At 41.8% G+C, this 27,227-nt stretch overlaps 1 protein-coding gene across 5 annotated transcripts in view; it reads left to right on the top strand.

Moving 5' to 3' along the window:
* The window catches only part of PLD1 (phospholipase D1), a 191,977-nt gene that overhangs the window by 46,205 nt on the left and 118,545 nt on the right, over positions 1-27,227 (top strand). For all 5 annotated transcript variants that reach the window (XM_034998945.1, XM_034998928.1, XM_034998938.1 and 2 more), the window contains exons 2-6: positions 18,986-19,176; positions 19,439-19,566; positions 24,257-24,402; positions 24,618-24,723; positions 25,956-26,021. In XM_034998945.1, the coding sequence (XP_034854836.1) occupies positions 18,986-19,176; positions 19,439-19,566; positions 24,257-24,402; positions 24,618-24,723; positions 25,956-26,021 (637 nt within the window). The remainder of the gene's footprint in view (positions 1-18,985; positions 19,177-19,438; positions 19,567-24,256; positions 24,403-24,617; positions 24,724-25,955; positions 26,022-27,227) is intronic.

Genomic DNA, 27,227 nt, shown 5'->3' with positions numbered 1-27,227 from the left:
CAACTATGCCTATGTCTACTAAGCTTGGCATGTTTCTCGTTAGTCCTCTATCCTTCCTTCCTGCAAACCTCACCCTCCACACACATCCAGTTTGGCTTGTTTACTTCAAATATTGCATTGGTTCTACAATGTGACTGAACTGAACACAAATGAAGGCATTGCTCCCCATGGTGGAAGCTTGTCTGGAAATCGTTGTTCACTGTAGTGACTTCATAAGCAGAGCAGAACCAGTTTTCTGTTCAGCTCAGTATCTTTTTTATTTGTGAAAGAACACCATTGTTTAGCTGGCTAAGAAAAAAGTAACCAATTGAAATCGATGTTACTTAACCTACAAAATTCTATTTGGGGCAGCCCAAGCTTATTATTATTGAATGCTTTTTAGCTCCAGGCCTTCAGCATCTAGGGGAGGGAGTGAGAGATGGTGGATAGCGACTTTGAGATAAAGTCTAAATGCCTTAATCACCTGCCTGGACCCAATGTGCAGCTACACAGCACCTTTTTTTTTTTTTTTCCACGTGCACATGGAATGTTTATTTTTTAAAAAATTATTAACATATAATGTATTATTTGTTTCAAGGGTACAGGTCTGTGATTCACCAGTCTTTTTTTTTTTCCTTTTTTTTAAATTTAATTTTATTATGTTATGTTAGTCACCATACATCATTAGTTTTTGATGTAGCAATCCACGATTCACTGTTTTCGTATAACACCCAGTGCTCCATGCAGTACGTGCCCTCCTTAATACCCATCACTGGTCTAACCCATCCCCCTGCCTCCCTCCCCTCTAAAACCCTCAGTTTGTTTCTCAGGTCCATAGTTTCTCATGGTTCATCTCTCCCTCCAATTCCTCCCCCCCATTTTTCCCTTCCTTCTCCTAATGTCCTCCATGCTATTCCTTACGTTCCACAAATAAGTGAAACCATATGATAATTGACTTTCTCTGCTTGACTTGTTTCACTTAGCATAATCTCTTCCAGTCCCATCCATGTTGATGTAAAAGTTGGGTATTCATCCTTTCTGATGGCTGAGTAATATCCCATTGTATATATGGACCACATCTTCTTTATCCATTAATCTGTTGAAGGGCATCTCGGCTCTTTCCACAGTTTGGCTATTGTGGACCATTGCTTCTATGAACATTGGGGTGCATATGGCCCTTCTTTTCACTACATCTGTGTCTTTGGGGTAAAAACCCAGGAGTGCAATTGCTGGGTCATAGGGTAACTCTATATTTAATTTTTTTTTTTAATTTTATTCTTATGTTAATCCCCAAGCACCTTTTTTTTTATTTCTTCAAACCTGCCATGGTTATGGACATAAAATATGGTGGTCCTATTGAAGACCTATTTAGAATTTGGAAGGACTTATTAATTGATTGGCTGGAGAGAATTAAGGAAAGATAATTGCTAAGGATGAGTTCCAGGATTCAGTTTATGCAGCTGGGTAGATGATGTTTCCAGTTCATTCAGGAAGGAAATATAGGACAAGGAAATGTTTTGGTATTTGGAAGATGATGAATTCTAATTTGAGCATAATAAGTTCACCCAATGGGGAAGTTCATAGGCAGATAGATATATAGATCTGAGGCTTAGGAGAAAGAATAGGCTGGAAACAGCTTGTGAGAGCCCAGTAGACACTGACAACCGGGAATGCAGAAATTGGTTTCTGCCTTCAGGGAGCTCCCAGTCTTCCAGAAGAGGCAGAGGCATGTACTCTGTGGAAAGGAATGTACTCAATGGTGGTATCACTGGGAAGCCATTGAAACCCCAAAGAAAGGAAACGTCAGCATGTATTGTAACCCTTAGAATGAATGGGATCACCCTGAGAGGTGGGTAGAGTGGGGAAAAAAGGATCACAGGACCCTGAAAAATACTAGCATGTAAATATTGAGCAGAAGAATAGCTTCAAAGAACATTCCATCTCAGTGGCTGGAGAAGGAGGAAGATGAAGGAAGTGGGAGCATGAAAACTGAGAGAAAGCAAGGAGTCAAGAAAAATGGAGTCAAGGGTTATGCAACAGAAAGTTAAATGAAAATAAGAACAGGGAGGTGTCCTTTGGATTATACAATATATAGGTGGTTATGAACTTTGGTGAAGGTGGGCAGGGTGTCGAGGTGGAAGCCAGGTGCAGTGGGTTGAAGAATGAGGGAAGAGTGATGAGATACAAAGGGGAGTTAGAGTCATGGACCATGTTCTGTCAGCTGGATGAACAGGGGTTGTGAGGCCTGGCATGGGCTGAGGGAACAGGAACGGCTTGTCCGAGATGCAGTTGTTGTTGGATGTCAAAGGTGTTCCTGGAGACAAGTCGTCTTTGCTGCTGTTTCACCAAAAAAAAGATGATGGTCTCCTGGTTTTAATAATGAATGAGTCACAGGGCAGATCTGTAGCCACTTCATCATGAGCCCTAAATTTGGGATGCTTTGCAGGTTTGGGGGAGGCTATGATGCCACTAATCATCTATGTTCATCCATCCCACCGAAGGAAGATGGAAATGGTATCTCTGTTGTTCTGGCTGTATTATTTCTTTTTTCTAGATTTATTTCTTTTGTTAATGTTAAACAAAATCCATTTATGTCCCTTCTATTAAGTAGTTTGGTTAGGTACAAGGCATGTAGAACAGTTTCCAGATACCAGGTTTGAGGAGGATAGTTTACAGAGTATTGTGTACCTCTGAATGTGAAGACATTAGCTTCTAGGGAATGGACAAAGCAGGAAATGCGAAGTTCAGGAGTCATGATTTGAATCTTATACCTACTACTTACACAGTATGACCCTGGTCAGACCTCTTAATCGTTTTGAATCATCGCTTCTTCAGCTGAAAAGAGGGTAAAAAAATAATAGTTTGCCTGCAGGATGAGGAGAATCAAGATGTATTTGTGAAAGATGCTTTGTAATTTGGAAAGCATTATGCACATGTTCTCTGGTTGGCCCATATTGTGAGCTGTTCTAAGTCTCATTTGTGTTCATTCCTCGATTGGTCTAGAAGACACGAGGAACTGGGAATCTAGAGATGACCTCTCCCTTAGGGGAACTGAGAACCTTCTGGAGGAGACAGGCCAAGTGGAAAGGAGTGTCCTCAATGGACTCCCCTAAATGCTATAGAAGCACTGAGGAGAGGCATCTAAAACAGATTGGGAGGTCAGGGGAGGCTTCCTGGAGGAGGTGGCACCTGTGATGAGCCTGAATACAGAGTTAATCCAGCAAAGAAGGAAGTTGGAGGAAGGCAAAGCTGTAGAGGGAGCCGCCTTTTGGGAGGCTGAGAAGTTGGAGAGCATGGAGCATGTTTGGCTCAGTCCAGCTGAGCAGGGAAACCTGATACCTTCCAAAGCTTTGACTGTGAAGTCACAGCATAAGAGAAATGAGAGGTAGAGGGGAACATACATGTAAATGAGGTGCTTTGGGATGTTTTAAGTGGTCATAGGAAGAAACCTGAGAGCAGTGAGGTTGATAAGGGCATTGATGAATGGAAAGGAGAGTTTGAAAGCAGGATGGGCAGGGGGTGGGTGATATGGGAAGAGGGGCCCGCTTCTAGGGTTTGGGTGGGAGGGAGGTAAATACACAGAGTAAGGTGAGGAGTCACGAGAGGGTTCCTTCCCTCCAGCCCCTCTCTTCACAGTAAAGTAAAATATGTGAGGTCATTTTGTATCCCCAGAGCCCCGCGCGGGGCTCAGCCATTGTGGTTGCTCAGTGACTAGCTGCTGAGGGAATCCCCATCGTCCTGAGCTGCTTGAGAAGCTGCACAGACCAAGCAGCCCGGCTGGAAGGCACAATGGCTCGCGGGTCCGGCTGGCCCACGCTGCCTCTCTGCAGGGCGCTCAAGTTTGGCGGCCCGTCTTTCTGTCTGACGTTTCTTGTTAGCATCGATGCCACCCACGTGCTTTTGATCCTCAGGGATGTTGCAGAGGCAGGTGTCACTAGAAAATTCCGTTCCTTAACGACGGTCAGGGGAGTGATGGTTTCTTGAACAATCCCAAACTTGTTCTTTCCCAGCGAGCCTGGCAGCCTGTCCACACCTCCGGAGCAGAGTCTGGCTGCAGCTGAGACAAAAGCGGTTTATCCTGCCCGTCGGGTCGTCCTTCTTACACAGTTTGGACATGGTTCAAATCTGCATTCTGTGGAAACAAGCTGGCCCCGAAACAGACTGGTGTGAGCATGCAGGGTACAAAAGAGACCCAAGTTCTAGACTCCCCTCTGCTTTCTCCGTGTGACCCCGGGCCTCTGCTTCTCAGTGCATGGGAGGAGGTTGGACCAAATGATGATGTAGATCATCACGTGTGCTAGATGGCACTGACCCAGTTTGTATCCATCGGTTTCATTAGTCCAAAGACTGTGTCTTCAATTCTTACTTAGTGGCTGGACCAAATACATGTGCCACGGGTTTATTGAAATGGATTGTATCAGCTCCTCTTTCTTCTCAGATGCACGCGTGCGCGCACACGCATGCACGCAGAGTAAAGTAGTTCCTGTTGATAGTGTAATTTACTTGTTCTTTCAATTCATTTCTTCTCACAAATGCTAAAGATATGAGACAGACCGTACCTGATTTCTTTCAGAGATGGCAAGGAGCTTGAAGCCCCTGAAGTGGGAGGTCAGAAGAATTCAGGGGCTTTACCGAGGCTCAGAGGAAACAGTGGCTGTGTTCCCATAGCGATGCTGGCCACGGGGTTGTGACTAGGGAGTCTGGACACAAGCTCAGGACATGGTCATTCCGGGTCTCCAAGGAGCTCCCAGCTCAGGAAGAATGGAAGAGACACAAACAGATAACTTCGCTTTAGCAAAAATTTTGCTAAATTGGATGATGGAGACCAAAGGAATGACAGATGCACTGAGTATTCTACTTTCCGTGGTTTGCTTGGCATTTAGGAAACATGTCTGTTATGAGGTTTTGTGTTTTTTTTTTTTTTTCCACTTCTCTTGGCTAGAGTGTCCGTGCTTGATGATTGATGTACCTTTAATGATACTCATAGTTAGCAGTATTATTTCTACAATCAATGATGTATTGAGTTCTTACTTTGTGTCAGTTGCTGGGTTAAGTACTATCTTAGATCCTTAAGATGCATCTCATTTTATAGATGACAGAACTGAAGCTCAGAGAGGCCCAGAGTAATATAAGTACAGCAAGAGGTTACTAGTTACAAGACTCCTAAGTGGCAGAGCCAGGATTAAGTGCCTCTGTTCTTAAGCCACTGGGCTGGGTCTATACATTGGTTGCAGATAAGCCAAAGGAGTGAGTGGGGATAAATTGTGGAATCTTAAGGAAGATGGGGATCTTGTGAGCAGGTAAACCTGGTGGATTCTCATTTTTAATTTTAATTGAGTAGTAGTTTTTTGTTGTTCTTGTTTGTTTAACTCAGAAAAGACTTTTGATTGCTTACTGTGCTCGTCTGTGAGAATGACCCAGCTTCCTGTTCCCAAGAGTTTGCAATATCACAGAGGACAGGAGGCATGCCCCCAAACCTCTGATAGACAAATGCTGCCAAAAATTCAGAAACCAGATGATGCAAAGCTTAGTCAAGAGAGATGATGTCACTGCCTGCAGGGGATGGGTTGGGGAGAGCCTGGAAAGTTTCAGTAAGAGGCAATGTGGAAGGTCTCAGCAGGCGGAGAATTGCAGGAAGAGGGGTATTTAAAGTAACAGGGGAATGCATGGGTTGGGGGGGGAAGACCAGGGCTAAATGTATAGTGTAGTACATAATTATAAATCAAACACCCATGTAACTACTACTCAGGTTAAGAAAAAGAACTGTGCCGGCCCCAGTGCCAATCCCCCAGTCCCCAAAGTAATCACTCTCTTTGTGTTTCTTCATAGTTTTATCACCTGAGTGTGCACCCCCAGACGCTAGGGTTTAATCTTGCTTGTTTTGTCATTTTCTTACTTGATACGTATTTTGGACCAGTTTTAATCTACAGATTCTCTTGCATCCTTCTCTTTTCCTTGTAATTTTTCTTGAATAAAACCTCGGGCTCGGGGCGCCTGGGTGGCTCAGATGGTTAAGCGTCTGCCTTCGGCTCAGGTCATGATCCCAGGGTCCTGGGATCGAGTCCCGCATCGGGCTCCCTGCTCCTTGGGAGCCTGCTTCTCCCTCTGCCTCTCTCTCTCTCTCTCTTTCTCTCATGAATAAATAAATAAAATCTTTAAAAAACAAAAACAAAAACACTTCGGGCTCTTTGACCTGTGGAGTTGCCTGTGGTCTGGGTTTTGCTGACTGTATCCTCATGGTACAGTTCAACATGCCCCTCCGTATTAGCTTCTGTAAATTGGTAGTTGACTCCAGAGGCCTGATCAGACCGAGGCTCAATCCCTAGGACCCATCTGACCAGATAGTAGCAAATAAGTAGAACTTGAGTAGGAGGTTGGGCTATAAAGGCATTTTGAGTACAGATCAGAAATCCAAATGCTATAATCATGATCTTGGGCTATGGTCCAGCTCTCTCTCCCTCTGTGTGTGTGTGTGTGTTTAGGGGGCTGCTAGACTGGGAGGGCCATTTTGTAGGTTTCTGAGCCAAAGAACAGCATCTTCACAGGTATCTTTTCCAGCCACATATCTACGTGCAAGTGACTGTACTGGTCACAGTGTTAAAAGGGTGAACTAAAGAGGGTCTGAAATCTTGAAATAATATGCAGGTTGTTGGTTGTCATTTTCTGTAGTAACTGTGACACAAGGTTCCTAACAATTTCCTATAAATGCTTCTTAAGTGAAACTATGTAATAGGGAATGGTAAATTCATAGTATAAATATTTCTGTGACTAGCATACAAATATTATAAGAATAAGTCTAGGGAGAAACATGAGTCTTAAATCAAAAAGTATAAAAAGAACAAATCTAAGTAAAAGGAAGAAATCTAAGAAGGTTGTCTATTGAAAGATTTGTGTTTAAGGAAATCCAAAAATACTCACTTTTTCCAGATGGCTTTTTGAAAACTGATACCATGAGAAGAATTTGTTTATTTTTATTTTTTTAAGTTTATGTATTTAAGTATTCTCTACACTCAGCATGGGGCTTGAACCCACAACCCTGAGATCAAGAGTGGCGCGCTCTTCCGACTGAGCCAGCCAGGCGCCCCTACCATGAGGAGAGTTTAAATAGGATAGTAGCTATTGTTGCGGAGGGGAGGGGGCTGGGGGGCTGGGGGTAACTGGGTGATGGGTATTAAGGAGGGCGCATGTGGTGATGAGCACTGGATGTTACACACAGCTGATGAATTGTTGAACACTACACCAAAAACTAATGATGTACTATATGTTGGCTAACTGAACATAACATAAATAAATAAAATAAAAAATAGGACAGTGGTCTCACAAATATTATTTCTTGGAGGAACTTTTTGGTGTCATTATTACCTTGTTTTGCATTTAGAAAGTAAGAAGACCAGTTTATAATAAGAGCAGCTAACATGCACGTGGCACTTACTTTGGGTCAGATATTATTTTTAGCATTTTGTATGTTAACTAATTTAACCTCACAACAACCCAATAATGTAGGCATTATTACTCTTCCCATTTTATTGATTGGAAACTGAGGTGCGGAGAGGTTAAGTTACTTGTCTAGGTTCACACAGCCTGTAAGTGGCGGAATGGACATACAAACTTAGGTGGCCGTATCACTCTAGTATGTACTACCTCTCAGCTAGAATCCAGGTGGTAGCTGGGGCCGGTGGCTCAGGTGTTTCTCTAATAGGGAGGCTAGAGATTTGTCTTTTTTAAATTTAATTAACTAATTTATTTATTTGAGAGAGATTGAGAGAATGAGTGGGGGGAGAGGCAGAAGCAGACTCCCTGCTAAGCAGGGAGCCCAATGCGGGACTTGATCCCAGGACCCCGGGATCATGACCTGAGCAGAAGGCAGATGCTTAACCAACTGAGCCACCCAGGAGCCCCGTATTTGTCTTTAGTCTGAGATACCTGTTCTCCTTAATTTCACTAGAGCTCCAGAGTGAGCCCTGGCCCCACTGCATACTATAGCCGAATGACCTGATGTGGGACCCTTTTCCTCTCTTCCTTGAGCCTTGATTTACTCACTTCTGCTGTAGAAGGGACAATGATACTTCCCTTGTAGAGTATTCTGAAGATCGATGAGATCAAGTATAGGAGAATGTGTTAAAAGGAGTAGAATGCTATGTTGGCTATAATTTTAATAACATGTGTTATCATTTTTACTTCTATATTTTTGAGGAACTTGTGAAATGAACTTCATTATATTTGAAATACTTGGACTTCTAGAATAAAGAAAGGGACTTCCTAATTTGAAGTGTTAGATTACCTGGTGCTAAGGAGGGGAAATTTTCAAATGAATATATTAAGGCTTTCTTTTTTAAAAAATTTAATTGAAGCAATTTTAATAACTCCCCTGAGAAGGCAAAAGTGAATACAGCTTCAGTTTTGATGAGTGTTTTTCCCTTGCCTGAGCATCACTACCATTAATAGTGGAAACTCCAACTTTGTAGACCAGAGCCATGGATTATCAAGGCTCTACTTGGAAGGTTTAGTTGCCTCAAAAAAGACCAGATTTGCTTTCAGTTCCACTAGTGGCCCATTTAACTTAATCTTTCTAGTGTTGATGTTGAACCAGTCCCCAAGCATGGCCAAAATTTGTGCATGCCGGCTATTGATTTTAAGGGAAATCAGATTACTAGACAAGTAACTTAACCTCTCTGCACCTCAGTTTCCAATCAATAAAATGGGAAGAGTAATTATTTAGCACCGTCATCTGCAATCTTGGCCCCTCGGGGAGAATAGCAGAGTCCAGGTCAGACCCAGTGGAGGCTGTGTGTTATGAAACCAGGAAAGAAGGATAAGTAAAGGGGAGATTGCTAGGCTCAGCGGGCCCCAAGGTCAGATCAGATCTGGAGCTCAGAGGGTGGATAGTGTTTGGGAGTCAAACTTATCAAAGTCAAATATATATGCTTTCCCAAGGGCGGGTGAGGGACAGTGGGGGACAAAGCACTTCGTGGTATTTTATATATTACTCTGTTAGTGGGTCACCAGTATTGGCTGAATTTAGAAGGAATAGTGAATCTCGGTTTTTGCAAAGAATGCAAAAATCATCAAGATTGGATTTAAGGACATTAGTAAAATGTCAGTTATATTTGATAGTTTTTAAATTTAATTTAAATGAAATATTTTAAAAATACAGATTAACATTTAGGAAATAAAAACCTGTGTACCTATAACATCCAAATTTAACAAGTTTTATCATTTATACATATAGCCTTTTGAATCAAAATAAGAAACAAAGAAAATGTTACTGGTGTATTGAGTCCTCTTAGTACCCCTTCCTGATTGCATTCTTTCTCATTCCCTCTTTCTAAAGGTGACTGCTCTTCTGAAGTTGTTGTATATTATTTCCTCAATTGCTTTGTATGTCCAACTTCTAGATATGTTAATGGACACCATATAGGATTATTCTGTGTGTTTTTAAATCTTAACAAAAAGTATAAGTTGTCTTTTTTTCACCACACTTTATGTTGAGATTTATTCATGTTGATACAGGCAGTTCTGATCAGTTTATTTTCTCTGCCATATAGTACTTCATTAAAATATAATTCACTTTTCCATTCTCTGATAGATGGACATTTTGGTTGTCCAGTTTTCTTAACTGTGAACAGTGCTTCAGTGCTCATTCATAATATATTTTCTTGTAAAAACTCACCCATGGTTGAGTTCCTTGGTGAATATATTTAGAGGGAGAATTGCAGGGGAAGGTTATGCCATGTTCAAGTTTATTAGACTTTGCCAAATTGCTTTCCAACAGGTTATTTTATTTTAAAAGATTTTATTTATTTAATTGAGACAGAGAGAGAGAGCACAAGTTGGGAGGAGGGTCAGAGGGAGAGGGAGAAGCAGACTCTCTGCTAAGCTAGGAGCCCGATATGGGGCTCGATTCCAGGACCCTGAGATCATGACCTGAGCCGAAGGCAGATGCTTAACCGACTGAGTCACCCAGGCGCCCCCTCCAACAAACATTATTTTAACTCACACTTCTACCAAGTGGTGCATGAGAGTTCCATTATCTTACCAATACATTATAATTTCTGACTTGCAAAAATTTTACTACTTCAGTGGATATGAAAAAGTATCTTATTGTTTTAATATGACTTCCCTGATTCCTGGGAAGGTTAAACATGTTGAAAGATTCACTGTAAATTTAGAATTCATCCTCTGTGAATTACCTGCATGTGCTCCTGGTCTATTTTCTACTGGTCTTTGGATCTTCTTCTTATGTATTTATAGGAGTTCTTTGTATATTCTATGTATGTTTTCTCCAAATTTGGGTTTGTTGTTTAATTTTACCATTTGTCTAGCAGAAGTTTTAAATTTTAGTGTAGTTAAATTTATTAGCTTTTTCTTTATGGTTTGTGCTCTTTATGTCTTGTTAAGATGGTTTTGTGACCCTGAGATCATAAAGACGTTCTTCTATAGGTTAGAATTTCTCTTATTCACATTTAGGACATTAATACACACAAAAATTACTCTTATGGGAGCTGTAAGATTGAGAACTAATTTTATTTTATATTTCTTTGTGAATTGCCAACAGTGCTAGCATTGTTTATTGAAAGGTTCGTTCTTTCTTTACTAATTATTTTTCCTGCCACTTCTGTCATCCACCAAGACCCATATATACATAGGCTTATTTTGGGGAGTCACTATTTGGTTCTATGTGTCTGTTTCTGTGTCAGTACCACACTATTTTAATTTCTCCAGCTTTATAATAATTCTTGATATCTGGTTGGACAAAACTTATCTGCCTATTCTTAATTATTTTCTGTTATGAATTTTAGGGTCATATTGTCAAGTTCTGTGAGAAATTCTTTGGAATTTGAATTAGTAAATTAGTTTCAGGAAAAGTAACATATTCATTTATTTGGTTCCATATTTATTGAATTTTAGGATATCATTTCACTGTCTTATAGCCCCCATTTGTTTCTTGCTTTTTAAAAATATTTGTTTAATGGAGAGAGAGAAAGGGAGGGAGAGCAAGGGGTGGGAGGAGCAGAGGGGAAGGGAGAGAGAGTGGGGGGAAGAATTCTGCAGAGTGTGGAACCTGATTCAGGGCTTGATCTCACAACCCTGCGAGTGCAAGATGGTATATTACGTGGCTGGACATATCTTCACAAGAAAATCATCCAGTTGCTCGGTCACATAGGACAGCTTCCAGGTTGACTGTGTGATACTCAAGTGCTCAGTGCAGTCAGGTGGGAGGAGAGGGGGAGGGCATGCATCCACCAGTGCCTTAACTCACCCGATCTCATAGGCTGTGTGACTTAGTTCCCCCATCCCCCCCTTGCCCACACACATGCAACTCCGGAGGAAGCTGGGTTCCAGCACTGGCACAGCACTGCCTCTGAATCCAGAAGCCTGAGGATGAGCCATGCCTCTGGGGTTCTGGCCAGGGGTGGGTGGGGCTGGGGTGCTGGAGCCACCCTAGCCCCTGCTGGGCCATGCACTGTGCAGGCTGTGCGGAAGCCCTGCCCTCAGCCAGGAGACAGAGATGGATGGTGGGGTGAGGAGAAGAGGTGAGAATGGAGTGGATCTCTGCTGAGCCAGTGGCAGAGGCTGGGGAGGCGGGCCATATGGAACCATCAGGATGGCCCATGCACGGGGACCAGCCTTGCCACTCACCACCGTGCAGTCTCGGTAAGCAGCTACAGCTCCATGTCCTCGATTCTAAATGAGATCATCCCAAGGATGAGAAGAAATCTGTATAATGTGCCTTTCGTGCTTGGCCCAGCGGAGGCACTCAATAAATGACAGGTAATACTTTCCTATCTACCCATATTTGGAAGAGATCTCAATTTCCCTTAACACTTGTATTTGCCTCTGGAAATACAACATCTGTTTGATTTTAAGGATCTGACTTTGATGAAACAAAGGGAGCTGGTGCTACAGCAAAGAGGGGAATATTTAACCAGAGGGGGCACATCAGAGGAAATAGCTAAGAGAGTTTATGGCAGAGAAGAGAGGCCATCCAAAGAGGTCAAAGGATTCAGGGAAAATCCTGAGAATCAAGAAATGACTTTCATGCTGAAAATGGCTTTACGTAATTGTAGCGTTGTTTTTGTTTGTAGCTAGGGAAAAGGGAGAGAGCATGATTTCCAACCCTGGTTCCGTGGACGCAGAGAGTCTAGATTATTTAGCACCGTCATCTGCAATCTTGGCCCCTCGGGGAGAAGAGCAGAGTCCAGGTCGGACCCAGTGGAGGCTGTGTGTTATGAAACCAGGAAAGAAGGATAAGTAAAGGGGAGATTGCTAGGCTCAGTGGGCCCCAAGGTCAGATCAGATCTGGAGCTCAGAGGGTGGATAGTGTTTGGGAGTCAAACTTCTGCTTCCTGGAACCATATACGTAATAGCAAGTCTGGACTCCAAAGGCTATGCACGGGGGAAGAGAGGGTGTGACTCCACAGCGTCTCCTTTTCCTGACATGCGTGCCAGTGGACATAGAAGCAGAACAGGAGTGTGGCTTTCGAGTCAGCCAGAGCTGTGCTGAGAGCGGTGTGCTAACTTTCTGGCCGGTCGCCTTGGTCAACCTGTCTTGTTATCTGTAAAGGGGGAATGACGACTGTACCTCCCTCACGACGTTGTTGTGAGGATGCATGAAGAGCCTTGGCAGAAACCTGGTGCACCGTTAGCTCTGATAGCAATTCACTGTCTTAGTTGCTACTATTTCAGTGGCCTGTGTGTTTCTTGCAGGTCATACTCCTCTCAGAGGGTCTTTCACCCAGAAGGCTTTACATCTGAGAGTATCTGTGGCATATGAGCGAAGTGTCTTTGTGGCATTCACTGGACAACCTGGAGCCAACTGGTTTCTCTGTAGATAGCCAACTACAACAAACCAACAAATATTTCTTGAGCAGGTGCTCAGCAAGGTGTCAGTGGTGAAAGGTCTGGTTCTCACCCTCCCCTACCTCAGAGTGTCCCCATCTGGTGAGAAGATGGACATGTCAGCATATCAGCTCTTGATTGCAGCTCAGTGGAGGGGCTTCTCAACCTAAGGGTCTTGAAGGGACATCCTTGAACCTATGAAAATGTATGCAAAATGCGTTCATTATTTTTCTGGGGTTGGGGGTCCATAGATCTCATCGAAGTCACGAAGGGCACTGGACCCAAAAGGGAGCAGAAGCCACTACAATGGACACAAGTGACACAGTACAACAGAAGTGATGGCTTACCAGACGGAGAGGCAGACGAGGCCAGGGAGATGTGCAAGGAACAGGAAGTGCCCTAACTGGGCTTGACTGCTTGATGCCTGGTGATTGTGTTTGCCAGGGAAGGCTTGGTGGTTTCTAGCAAATGGAGGAGTCAAGTCCAGAAAATGTCAGAACTGGCTGAATGGGAGAGTCCCATTCTTGGTGGAGCCCAGCCAGAAAGACAGCTGCTAGATGGTCTATTAATTTGGGAGCGAAGTAAGAGATGAAAGGCAGGATATTTCCTAGCCTGTCAGCCCTGGAAAATACTGAAATGAAAGAAAGTTTCTTAAGGTTATTTTTTAGGGGCTGCCAGCTAATAGAATTTATTTGTATTTTATTTTATTTTTTTAGGTTTATTTATCTATTTGTCAAAGAGAGAGAGAGGGAGGGAGGGTGAACATGAGCAGGGGGAGCAGCAGAGGGAGAAGGAGAGCCCGACATGGGGCTCGATCCCAGGTCCCTGGGATCATGACCTAAGCTGAAGGCAGACGCTTAACTGACTGAGCAACCCAGGCATCCCTACTGTTAATAGAATTTAAAGGTAATATTAGCAACCTAGATTACTTTTGCCTGTGGCTGTATATGCATCATGACAGTGGCTCCTCACAGCTTCCTAAGGTAGGAAGTGTAGGTGGCACTGTTTCCAGTTTACAGCGGGGTTGCTGAAACCCTGGAGGTTGCCCAGGTTACACTGATAATAACAGTAGAACAACCTTGGTCATCCGGCCTGTCCCCTCCACCGCTGACATTTAATTGTATGTCCAAGGTGCATAATAAGCCCTCCATTGATATTTGTGGAACTCATGTTCTTTTTCTAAAAAAAAAAAAAAAAAAATCAAAGATCCAAGTAAACACCAAGAGTCTTTTTTCCTTTTTTTGATGTGTTATTTTCTCAAAATATCTCATCTGGAATGTAAACTATGATAATATCATTTACTTTATTCAAAGTCAGCTCAACTCAAAAAATATTTATTCGAGGTTTACTATGTCACTAGCGATTGAGTTTAGTACTGAGTCCACATTTGTGATGTTTGCATTGCAGGGAACATCAAGTCAGTTCTGTACAAATCACTGCTATATAATAATGTGTTTTGGGAAGTTATACAGTATGGGTCCACCAATTAATTTCATCATAATGAAAAATGGGAAAACAAGAAATCCCCGTGACACAGTTTGGTTTTAAATGATCTAATTATAATTCATTTCACATCCAAACATTATGCTATGATTTTTGGTTTGGAAATACATTGCATTTATTTTTCTTGGCAAGCACAAATAATGTATTAAAAAATAGGGGAGAACTTTGCATGTTATGTTAGAAAGGGAAGCAAGAAGTCAGTCAGTTATCTTCACAGAATGAATGCTGAGATTTTTTGTTATGTTGTTCCTTTTTGAATTGTTTTATCCTATGAGTATGTTAAGTAAAGAGTAAAAGTCTTCAGTGTCTCTCCCTCCTGCCACCCCCAGTACCACTTCTTGGGTGGTTAAATAGCTGGACTTTGGAGTCAGATCAACCAGGGTTGAGTCCAGCTGTAATCACTTCCTAGCCACAGGCTCTGGGAGAGTTGCCCATCCTCTCTAAGCTTCTTATCTTAAAAATGGGGTTAACAGGGGTGCCTGGGTGGCTTGGTTAGTTAAATATCCGACTCTTGATTTTGGCTCAGGTCGTGATCTCAGGGTCATGAGATCAAGCCCTGGGTCGGGCTCTGCACTGAGCGTGGAGTCTGCTTAAGACTCTCTCCCTTTCCCCCTGCCTTCCACCCCATGCTCTCTCTTTCTCTGAATAAAAAAGGGGGGGGGATAACAATAGGGCCCAGCTCCTAATGTTGTTGTGAGATTCAATGAGATTGTGCAATTAATCTTTTTGAATAATGCCTGGCATATAGTATATACTCAGCAAATATTAACTAATATTAATATTTATTTTAACATTAATAGTTGTAATATTATTGTATTTTGGCGTAGACATTGTTTATGTACTATCTGAAAGGAAAATGTCTGCTTCCTTTGATGTTCTACTTCCCAGTCATGTTGAACATTAAGATTAGAAGAAAACTCTAGAGTTCTCTGATTTCACCACTGAATAACAGGAGATGATTTAAAAATGTTCCCTGCAAAAAATTATAATTCTAGTATTCAATACCAGGAAGAAAAAAAAATCGACCCCATTTACTTCCCAGATAGAGATGCAAACAGAAATAAAACACAGCTGCTGTTATCATCCATGGGCACCATCTCTACTTGGTACCAAGAGAGATAATGATCTTGCAGTATAATTTTATAAGGAGATAACAAAATCAATTACTTTATCTCAAGTGTAAACCCTGAAGGCCTTATCCCATTGCTGGTTAAGATAGGCTGTAACTGGGCAGCTGTTCACCCACCAGTATAGATTAATTTAGATAAAAGAAAACATAGGTTAATAAATTAAGATTTGACAACATACGAGTGTAGATGGCCTTACAAGTTTGATATTCAAGAATGAAACCAGCAATACAATCGATGGATAAAATGTCAACACAAAGCAACCATGGACATACGTGAAGGCAGTAATGTGGACAATTGGGTTCATTTTCCATGATTAAATGGTAGAGTCTTCACAAAAGCTTGAAAAAATCTTCAAACCCTTAGGGTCCACTGAAACTCCATGCAATCTTATAAAATATTATGAACCAGACAAATAAAAGGCTAAAAATAAATGTAGGAGGCTGTCGGGATATGTTGTTTCTACAGTTATAATGACTATAGGGCTAGTAGGATCCCTTTTAAGGTATAGGGATTGAAGTAGATAATGCCTTTTGCTGTTATGAAACATAAGCTTTATAGAAAAGATTAGTTTATAGACATTCAACCCATTAAATAAAATCAATAATTATGAACCTCTTTAAGCAAGTCCATGAGATTTCAGAGCCAAACAAATCTGCTGCTCTATAAGTAAACTCAACACTGACACAAGTTGAGTGACCTCAGACAAGTTACTTAGCTAAGTCTTTCAGAATAATCATAAATACCAGGTGGTATCATTGTGAGTATGAAATAACATAACTGTGCTAAAGTTGTGTTTATTTATTAGCACAAAATAAACACTTGAGTATAAATGATAAGAGGATTCCTATTTCTCTTAAATTTTTCACAAGTTTATATGCTTCTTTTCTTTCTATCTGAAAAAGGATTTTTATTTTAGCTTGATCCAGTGACTCTGTTCTATTTATTCCAGTTTTCTTGCAGTATATAGTCATTCTGATCTCTGTAGATCTTAACTTTAACATGCATTTTAACACTGACATTCTGTCCAAAAGGAAAGTCATTGGAGTAACTCTTGTTTTCCTTTGCTAGGCTAAGGAAGTTGGCAGAGTTAACCATAAGACAGTTCAATCAATAGAAAATACCCAAGGGCTTTACAGATTCATGAGTAGCAATGATATGATGTAATTTCTTACTTGTTTTTCCTTGTCTCATTTCCTCTTAAGTTTTTCATTACCTTGTATTTTAAATAAAGCAAAACCTGATTCATGGGTGGCATCTAATAAGTGTTTGTTGAGTTAAGAGGGAAGGAAACAAATATTTTAATTGTGACCAGAGGCAACAAGCTCCTCAATGGAAGCTGAACAGACCTTCATTAAATTATCCAGGTTGGAAAACATCTGCCCCCTGCTTCTCGTATTCATACGAAAAATACTTGGGTTAATTTCTTGGGTTAAAGTAATTACTTATATGGGGAAGCTGAACAATATACAGCATTTTTTATCTACAGTTGGGGTTCTAGTGTTAAAGGGACCCTAGAGATGAAATGCTCCACCTCCTTAGGTTATAGAGGAGTAACCAAGGCCCTGAGAGTGTAAATGGCTCCATCCCGAGGTGCTGAGCTTCAAGAGGAAGTCACTTCCTGTTCTTTCCATGTGAGTCTTGTCCAAGGGCACTTTGTTTACTAAAACTTCCATCTATTGCAGGGACACTTACGTATCTACCAAAAATATACAAGAAGATAAAGACTGTGGTTGAGAACATCAGGTCTTGGGTCAGAGAGACCTGGTTTTAAATCCCTTCTTCACTACTTATAAGCTCCATGACCTTGGACACATTGTCCAAGGTATTCATCAAATTACCTAATCTCTCTATGCCTCAGTATTTTTATCTGTAAAGAGGGGATGATAAGCTCTTGTCCTCTTCAGTAAAAATAACAAAGCTTCATAGATTTATTATTGATGATAAACATGCTAATGTATATAAAGAACTATCACCAAGCCAAGTGCATACGAAGCAATCAATATACGTGAACTGTTATTATAATATAAATTAGAAGTGGGAAAGAAAGGTGAAAGGAAAGCAATGTAGGCAAGGATAGACCTCTGTTTTGCTAATAGTAGGCCACCGATGTGGCTCCATGCGTCCTTACAGCCAACATGGAGAAAGAAACATGATCAGTTATGTAGTTCACAGAGAACTTTGTTATATTAATTATATATATATCTGGGCAAACCAGAACCACGTTCCTCTACCCCAGTCTTTTGAATTTCCAGACAAGATCTCTTTCTACCAGATATGGCAGTACAGGTTTCAGAGACTTGATGAATTACCATAAGGGCCGTCCAAGTTTGGTCAAGACTTTTAGCATCGCCCACAGTGCCCTCCCCCTTGACCCCCCTCCCCCAGATTCTTGATCATTCCGGTAGGAGAGAACCTGGCTGAGGGTCTTCCACTCAGCACATGCCCTTCTCAGGAAGGCTAAAGACCTTGGAGGAGGCCAAGAATGAACTTGGGGTCATGTACCCGGGTCAGGAGCCCCTTAATCACAGGGACCGGCCTTATTCATCTTTACGTATTTACTCATGACATCTCACAATGAGTGAGTGGCAGACGCTCCGTAAATGTTTGTGATGTGCAGTAATAAATGAACATGTGTTGTGGAGTTGCTCGTATGAACATCCTGCCATTTTAGGGCCTGGTGGTAACAGAGCGATTATTTCCAGCAAGAGGAATTTTTCATCCAACTTTGATGACAGCACTCAAGGCGTAAATCTCCGTATTTTAAAGGAAAAATAAAATCTATATGAACTCTTCTTCCCTGGGTACTGGTGTGCAACGACTTGTGTTATTAAATGTCGAAATGAGATAGAATCGGTTTTCTTAAAAAAGCAGAGAAGTACAATTTGAGCACCTCCAGTACCTTTCAGAAGAGGCATCCTCATCAATTACCTTTCAAGACACGTACATTATTATAACTCATGTATAGTCGTGGCCCAAACCTCCTATTTCAAAAAGATGGTATATATACTTTGCTTGGGTTATCACCTACAGAGGAAGTGTAGAAAGGTTATGCTGTCATGAAAATACTTTAAATCAGCTTATTGAAATCATTGTAAAATGCCCTCAATTTTCTTTAGAAAATATTTAAAAGTTGCTTAATTTTACATGACATTTTTTCCGTGTATTTGTTAGAATTAAGAATCCATTCCTTTTCTCTGAACCACCATTGCCAAACCAGCCTCCCTGGAGTCTCTCCTCATTTATCCAAGTTAATGAAATTGGATGAAAGATATGTTGGCATTTATTCAATATAGTGCTTCTCTTTCTTACTTGCTTGTGATTAAGGATCTCACTCCAATTTAATTTACAAGCTAGGAATCCTTTAAATGTTAAACAGGAAAATAAATGAAAAGGTTGTTTGAGATAACTGGGGCTCACACAGAGCTAGCTGACTTGTTTCCATATGCTGTCTCTAAGCCCGGAATCATATTGTAGAATAAGCTTGGGTTCATTCGAAATATGAAGTCCTTGTAACCTCCCTTTTTTTCCCCCAGCCCCTTTGCTCTTACCCCGTCGGAAGCCAACATGTCCCTGAAAAATGAGCCAAGAGTAAATACCTCTGCACTGCAGAAAATCGCTGCTGACATGAGTAATTTGATAGAAAATCTGGACACGCGGGAGCTGCACTTTGAGGGAGAGGAGGTGGATTATGATGTGTCTCCCAGCGATCCCAAGACACAGGAAGGTAAAGACTGATGATCTGAGCAAGGAGAGAGTTGATCGGGGTTGCTTGGCAGAGCGTAGATTTGAAATAACCAGCAAATGATTGATCTTCCTGTGGATGTCCTTACCCGGGGCTGAGACTGCTTCATTAGCTGTGTGCTTGTTGTAGCAGGTTATGATTCTTGGGCACATGCCCATAAAAGAGGCAAGTTAGGCTAATATCGTGTATTCTTGCAATGTCACTGTATTCCTACAATAACGTTATCTACTTGTTTGTTTTTTAGCGTGTATTCCATTCTCGGCTATTTATAAGACTCAAGGATTTAAGGAGCCTAACATACAGACGTATCTCTCTGGCTGTCCAATAAAAGCCCAAGTCCTGGACGTGGAACGCTTTACATCTACAACAAGGGTCAGAATGTTTATGGATTCACCTTGTGTTAGTCATTGTATACAAGTCAGCACACTGACTTCCATTTTCCTTCCTCATAGCTAAGACTATGTTTTTAGATCTATTTTTTTTTTTTAAATCACTTCTAAGTCCTCACTGTCTCTCAAGTTTTTGCTTTCCATTTAGTCTTTATTCTCGTATGCCTCTTTCCTCGTTCTGGAAAATGCCTTTAAAAAAAAAAAAAGGTACCTAAGGCAATTTATAAGTTTAATAAATTGCCGAGTACTTCTCGTAGGCCTCCTCTCTCCCCAGTTTTCTGTTTAATGTGGGCTCCTGGGGCGTAGCCATTGCACCTAGAATGCCACATGTAAGCCAGGGAAAAGCTTAGCTTTCCTAATGTTTGTTTAGCATGAAAATCATGATGCCACCTGGCTCTTGAAAGAAAACAAGGCCAGGATGCTGGACTGGCCTGTGTCACTACCTGGAAGCCCTGCTGAGCAAATTCTGCCTGCATCCTCTGCCACTCTGGTTTGCTCCTAGTACCGGCCCTTTTGGCCCTGTTCACAGGTTTTTCTCTTTGAGTCCTGGAAAGGTGTCTTCCCAAGCATCCCTGTTTGAAACGCATTGGGCTAGTGGCTGTTACGCGGCTGCCTTTGTTCTGTTACTGACCGTGTATCACAGAGGTCAAGTGTGATAAGTAGAGGACATTGCTGCAGGCTGGTGGCCTTTGTCCCCCTAGGTTAAGCTCTGGTCCCCGCAGAGGAAGGCCACCTTGGCTCCTGCCTCAGGGGAAGGGTAGAAGAACCTTTCTCCAGAGGCTGGTTCCCAACGCCCGCCTTTCCTCCCAGTCTTTTGCGGGAGGGCACGTGCTACCTTGGTCCTCGTAGTTTTGCTTAGTGGTCTGTCCTGATCTACCTGTGCTTGCCTGTGTATCTTGGCTCCTGGTTTACACCCGCCTTTGTGTGCAGCCTTTCCTGTAGGCTCATCAGGGAGATGAGTCTATACCTCCCTGATACACCACTGAGCACAGCCTACCCAGAAATGTCTCTGAGATGACCTTTGCTTTCTTATTGTGCCTCCCAGCTTTTTTTTTTTATTTTATTTTTAAAGATTTTATTTATTTATTTGAGAGAGAGAGAATGAGAGACAGAGAGCATGAGAGGAGGAGGGTCAGAGGGAGAAGCAGACTCCCTGCCAAGCAGGGAGCCCGATGCGGGACTCGATCCCGGGACTCCAGGATCATGACCTGAGCCGAAGGCAGTTGCTTAACCGACTGAGCCACCCAGGCGCCCCGACCTCCCAGCTTTTAGACTGAGAGGGGATAAGCATGCTCGGAGGATTAAATGCCCAGACTCCAGAGCCAGGCTGCATGGTTTAAGTCCTGTCTTTGCTTTGTGATCTCCAGCAAATTACTTAATCTTTCTGTTTCTCAATTTCCTAATGTGAATAATGGCTGTAATGGTGCCTGCCATATAGGTTTGTTATGAGAATTTAATAATAATAATAACACATAGTATTATACAAGAATATTGCATATTATATTATTGGGGAGCAAGAACTTCCTGTCCCTTTCAAAGGCCCTTCTAGCCAGATGAAGACTCAAATTGACATGAGACAGATTAACAGGAGAAAATCAAATTTAATTTTGTATGTATGGGAAACCCACACAGACATGGAAATTCCAAAGACAGGCAAAATGAGGTATGTATGTCATTCCGAACTACAGAGAATTGGGTAGGGGTCTGGAACTTCAAAGGGAAGGAATGCAGTTCACAGGGAGTTGACAAAGAGCAAATGTCTGGTAAACAAATGTTTGCTGGGCCGCTTGGAAACAAGGAGACATGGAGGAATTTGATCAGACAGGCCTTGCTAGTTCCTCCCTGTCTACCTCACCTAGTTCATAGTATAATGTAGTCATCTGTGCTGAGAGCTTTCTTCCTGGAGCAGGTCCTCTAGCTAAATTCTTTCTAGGCAGTCGAGGTGGGGAGATAAAGAGCTTTTCCGGGATCTGCTGGGTTTTGATTGCTTTTTTTTTGTCATCTTCATGCCAAAGCGGCCTGCCCTTGGCCCTTAACATGAGGTGTCTCCTGAAGTTATTCACGAAGATAAATATTCAAGTCCCCAACCCAGGGCCTTCTCTTTGCTTGTACTTTTCTGTTAGTCGAGTGAGTTTGGTTTAGTTCTGTTTAATCTTAGTCTGTGTGAGAAAGCTAAGGATCATCTTTATCCTCCTTAGTGTTTAGTTTACTGAGAAATACGAACTAAATTCATGCGGTTTAAATGTGATTCCAGGTAAATAAAAATATACTTTTTCTAATTACTGAATACATTCTATGTGCCAGCTCAAGGCAAGGCACTTCTCTCCTTGTTTGCATGACAGCCCAATGAGGCAGATGTTATTAGGGTCCTCTCAGCCTGGAGATTTCCATTTGCCCCCCTCTGTCACCTCCCACCCTTCTCCACTCTGTGCTCTGCCCCTCAGGGCTCTCCGCTGTTGTCCTCTGGTAGGGCTCAGACAGTGGAGAGCCCAGATAGGAGATGGGGGTCACCTTGGGCTGGCTATGTCCCTTGAGCAATGGCACCCCTTCCCCCAAGGCAGCCATCTTTACATGGTTCTCTCCTCCTTGTTCCAGTACCTGGTCCTGCCTCTTGTCCCTTCAGGACTGGGGATGCCTTTAGAATCCCAGGTTACTGTCCTTCCTTTATGGTTTCCTTACCCCATCATGTCTTCATAAGCAGGTCCTTTATGAAAACTCCTCATATTATTCCAATTCCAAAGAATTCCCATAATTTTGCTGGGATGTTGTCTGATGGAAGTGATACCTGGCTGAAGTTTCACAGCTGGTAGGCTGCACCACAGGGTTTCAGACCTTTAAAAGCTTCAAAAAGGCTGCGCTAGCCTGTTTCCATGGTACCACACTACCTCACAATTGCTAAGAAGTTTAGTGTACGAAATTTGGGGTTTATATGTGAGGGATAAAACTTGGCAATTGCAGTATTTTCTAAGTATTCAGTTTTCATAGGATGGGAAGTATAATCCTAGGAAATGTAGCCACTTGCCTAAATTGTATAATTTTTCTTATTTATTTGGCTCATCTTAAATTGAGTGTTTTTCACTTGAATGCAACATTTCTGGCCACTCTATGAGGTTTTCCTGAATTCTTCTGTATGAAACATGATGGAGGATGATGCCTGTCATGTTGGTCAAAGTAAAAGGCAGCATATAATACTGAACCCCAGAACTGGTGTTTTTCAACTTCCAGTGGTAGTAACTGTCACGAATCCTAACTAGAGGCAAAGCAAATGCTAGATTTGAATATCTACCAGTGATATGGTTGGATTCCAGACTTAAGAGCACAAGTTGCATTGATTCTCGTGCTCCTGTTTTATATACTATATCTACACAGAGCAGTCACTGTTTGCAGAGTGTGCCAAACATCAGTAATGAATGGCAGTGGGCCAGGAATCACGCATGGGCTTGCGGACACCAGAGCCTGGATAAGCTAGCAGAGAAAGAGACATTTACTTTCTCCTACTCCCAACACCTTTGGTGCCTAAACTTCCCAGCAGAGGCCAGTATCCTCTAGGTGTACCAGAGTGCCCAATGCCCTGCCCATCCCCCTACTCCCCCTCCCCGCCCAACTCGTGGACCTTCCCTCAAGATCTCTTTTGCTCCTCTGCTTTATTTTTTTATTTTTATTTTGTATTTTTTTAAGATTTTTATTTATTTATTTTTGCGAGAGGGAGAGCGAGCTAACATGAGCAGGGGGGAGGGGCAGAGGGAGAAGCAGACTCCCTGCTGAGCAGGGAGCCTGACATGGGACTTGATCCCAGGACCCTGGGATCATGACCTGAGCCAAAGGCAGATGCTTAACTGACTGAACCACCCAGATGCCCTGCTTCTCTGCTTTTATAAACATCCCTCAGTTTCTTGATACTTTGTACTGTATCAAAACTGTCCCCCAGGTCTGGTAGTTTTTCTGATTGTGAAATAATTCACTAGTCAATATATTTGCATTTTAATAAGGAATATTTTTAAAATTTTAAATGGGGATTCATTTTAGTTAAGTAATTGGGAAGAGTATTTTGTGTGTAGGAAAATCTTTTGCTTCTTTCGCTCTAATTGTCCTGTACCTTGCTGGTCACTACTGGTGTTTCAGGGCAGGGAGATGTTGTAGACAAGGATAGACCTTGGAATATGTTTCAGGAGGAGAAGGCATTTAATGTCATTTGTGAAGGGCAAGAAGTGGGTTAAGATCTTATCCTGTTCCTGGAATCCATTTCCTCCAGCTTTCCTCTCACCCCCCTTCAGTTGTCTGTTCACTGCTTATACTTTTGGACAAGCAAAATGACTGCTGATGACTAATTAGGGTCTTCACTCATTGTCTCCTTTACCTTGTTTCTTGTTTCAGGGTTCTCTCTCTCTCTCTCTCTGTGTGTGTGTGTGTGTGTGTGTGTATTTGGAGCAATATGGTTTGTGGGAGTTTGTCTTCGGTGCGATTCAGAGTTTGTCTTTATGTATATTATGAGGTGAACATCTAAGGGTATGCTATTTCTGTAATCAGTAGTTTTAGAAAACATTTTACCTAAGTACTTACCCAAAATATATAGGCTGGATTTAAGTTACTTATTAATTCGCTATTGTTCGTGGAGAGATTTTAGAATTTTTGTTGTTCTCTAAAATAGCAATCATTTTTCTTGATCACTGTAGGTACCAAGTATCAATCTTTACACTATTGAATTAACACATGGGGAATTTAAATGGCAAGTTAAGAGGAAATTCAAACACTTTCAAGAATTTCACAGAGAGCTGCTCAAGTACAAAGCTTTTATCCGAATCCCCATTCCCACCAGAAGGTAACTGTTTCAGAATTAATTATAAAGTTATCCCAGTATACAAGTTGGGTGGAAAGAGTATTTTATCAATGTTATGGGTTAACTTGTCCATTGTCAGTGGATATTTTCTATTAAATAGGCTTTTCTAAAAATAAGCCATTTTACAAAAGATATTACAAGAGTAATATTATTCAAAGAATAATCTAATAAATGTTTCCATTGTGTGGGTGTCTTAGGCACACGTTTAGAAGACAGAATGTCAAAGAAGAGCCTCGAGAGATGCCAAGTTTGCCCCGTTCATCTGAAAACATGATCAGAGAAGAGCAATTCTTTGGTAGAAGGGTAAGTCCTTCCAGTCTTCTGCTGTTCGGAATATAATTTTGCAGTTCTGTAGAAACATAGCGGCTCCTGAGGGGGCGCCTAGTTGCAACTGTTCTCACCCCATGATCCCTCACCCAGGCTGGCTTCTCTGGAACTTGTTAAGCAGCCCTTCTTCCCCAAGCCATTCTGACCTGGGGAGGTTGTATTTCCCACGAGAGGAGGCGTGTTCTATGAAGAAGCTGTCCTCCTAGCCAGAGCCTCTTTGGGCTCGTTGTGAGTCAAGATTGAGCTCATCATTGAGGGTTTTGAGACCTACTGTTTTAAAAGCATATATTTCCATCTGTTTGTTCCAGGCTTTGTAGTAGCTTGTCCTAAATATATGTGAAGTCTCATTCCCGAGCCATTAGGGTCAGAGAGGGGTAGGACAGAAGCCCCAGGCGCAGGTGCTTCACCTCAGTGATATGGTGCCGCAGGGTGGGAGATTGTTTTTTTGCTAGAAAATTAACAAGTAAATGTCAGTTCTGTTTTGTAATCTGAAACTTTTATGTTCTCAAAGGGATATTTGATTTCTCCTTTGTATAGTTGTCATCTTGTTTAAAATCTTTTTAGGGATCTAGAATAAATATTTTCCAAGATACCTGGATATATAAAACTCTACAGTTTGGGGCTTCTGTCTGCACTTACATGAATGCAGTTGAAAATGAGAAGCTGTGGCATTAACAATTAGCGCTTCTACACATCATCATAGTCAATATGATTGGCATTACCCTCCCACATTTGAACATATTTGAAATCAGGGTACAATTTACTAGAAAGTCTCTCTCTCTCCTTTTTTTAACCTCTCCCTTTTTTTTTTTTTTCTCTGAGCAGCTGTTAAAAAAACTGTAATATATCCACCAGTAAGTTCAGTGTTAGAATTAAGGAAATTCAGGTTTTTGATAAAGTCAACAAATGCCTTAAGACCATGTACGATGGGCAAGTCCTGTGCTAGCAACTATGGAAGATTAAAGGAATATATAGCTTGGGCCTTGTCAGCAGCTTATAAAAGACCTAAACATATGAGAAGTTAAATAGCGAGAAGCAATTTGAATAATGGTTCAGGGGAACTATGGAAATAACTCCTTAATGCTATTCAAGATTCTTTGTCCAGTGATAATATGAATAAATAATTGAATAAGTTTGCAGAAGGTAAAATGGGATAATGATCACATCACTGTCACTGTTATCTCTCATCTAATGTATTTGTGTTACAGAAACAACTGGAAGATTATTTGACAAAGCTACTAAAAATGCCCATGTACAGAAACTACCATGCGACAGTAAGTACTATTCAGTGACTTCAATTTTGAAATACTTTGTAAAATCATAAATTGTCAGCCAAACGTTGGCTCATTTTATTAACACAAGTGCTTGTATCCATTTCTGCAGTATTCCTTAAGTTAGAATTAATGAAATGAATGCAAAATTGATTTGACAGCTGTAATTTAGTTCATGGTGATGCTATTTAAAAAATATCAACTATAAATTAATGTGTCTAGAACAGTAGATTTAAATGAACTTGGAACACTGCTCCAGGCTAGGTGATCTAGAAATCAACATCCTTTTCTCCTCGGGCTTCCAGAATAATGCCTGAAAGTATTTCTAACCCTGAAGAGAAAACACTTGAACAGTAAGTGATGAAAACAGCTGAGCAGAGTTGAATACCCAAAGCTTATACAGAGCGTCCTGCTTGGCTGGCCATCTGATTGGCCTGTGATGCTTATAAAAGGCCTGTCTTTTCATGTGAAAGTGAGAAGCATGGGAAAAGCGAGGGGGCGAAAAATCTCTTGGGGAAATAAGAGAAAAGAGGTGGTGGGGCTTAGAAGCAGCTAGGGGGTTCACAGCTGGTGAGCAGGAGGGAGTGGCTTTTATAGAAGTTCTCAGAAACAGTAACATCAGTCCCCTTAGAGGCCTTGAAGGGGTGTTTTTAAAGGGTTAAACGTCAATTATCCAAAGGTCCAGATAACTGAGAATGTACTGGGTTATTGTATTTTTGCATCTGTGTATGTGTAAACTGTACTGCTGTGGGGTTGAATGTATGTATATGGTATATGTGCAGAAATTAAGAGTAGGCAGTCATGGCCTACTAGATGTGGCCTCTAGTTTAGGGACTGGCATTACTTAATACTTAAAGAGAAAGAGGGAAGGGGCGCCTGGGGGGCTTAGTCGGTTAAGCATCTGACTCTTGGTTTCTGCTCAGGTCATGATCTCAGGGTCCTGTGATCGAGCCCCACATGGGGCTCCGCCTCAGCGCAGAGTCTGCTTGAGATTCTTTCCCCCTCCCTCTCCCTCCCCCTCTGCCCCTTTGCCGCCCCATATGCATGCGCTCGCGCATGCGCCCTCTCTCTCAAATAAATACATAAATAAAATCTTAGAGAAGAATGAAGGAAGCCCTCTGTGTATTTAGGAGAGGAAGCAAGAGCACCTTGACTCTTTGGAGTTTTCTGGTGACTCACTGCACTCTTGCTACCTGCCAGGGTGTTATT

The sequence above is a fragment of the Mirounga leonina genome, unplaced genomic scaffold, assembly GCF_011800145.1.
Source record: "Mirounga leonina isolate KUSES-001 unplaced genomic scaffold, KU_Mleo_1.0 Mir_115, whole genome shotgun sequence".
Lineage (NCBI taxonomy): Eukaryota > Metazoa > Chordata > Mammalia > Carnivora > Phocidae > Mirounga > Mirounga leonina.
This window is presented reverse-complemented; position numbering and strand designations above follow the sequence as displayed.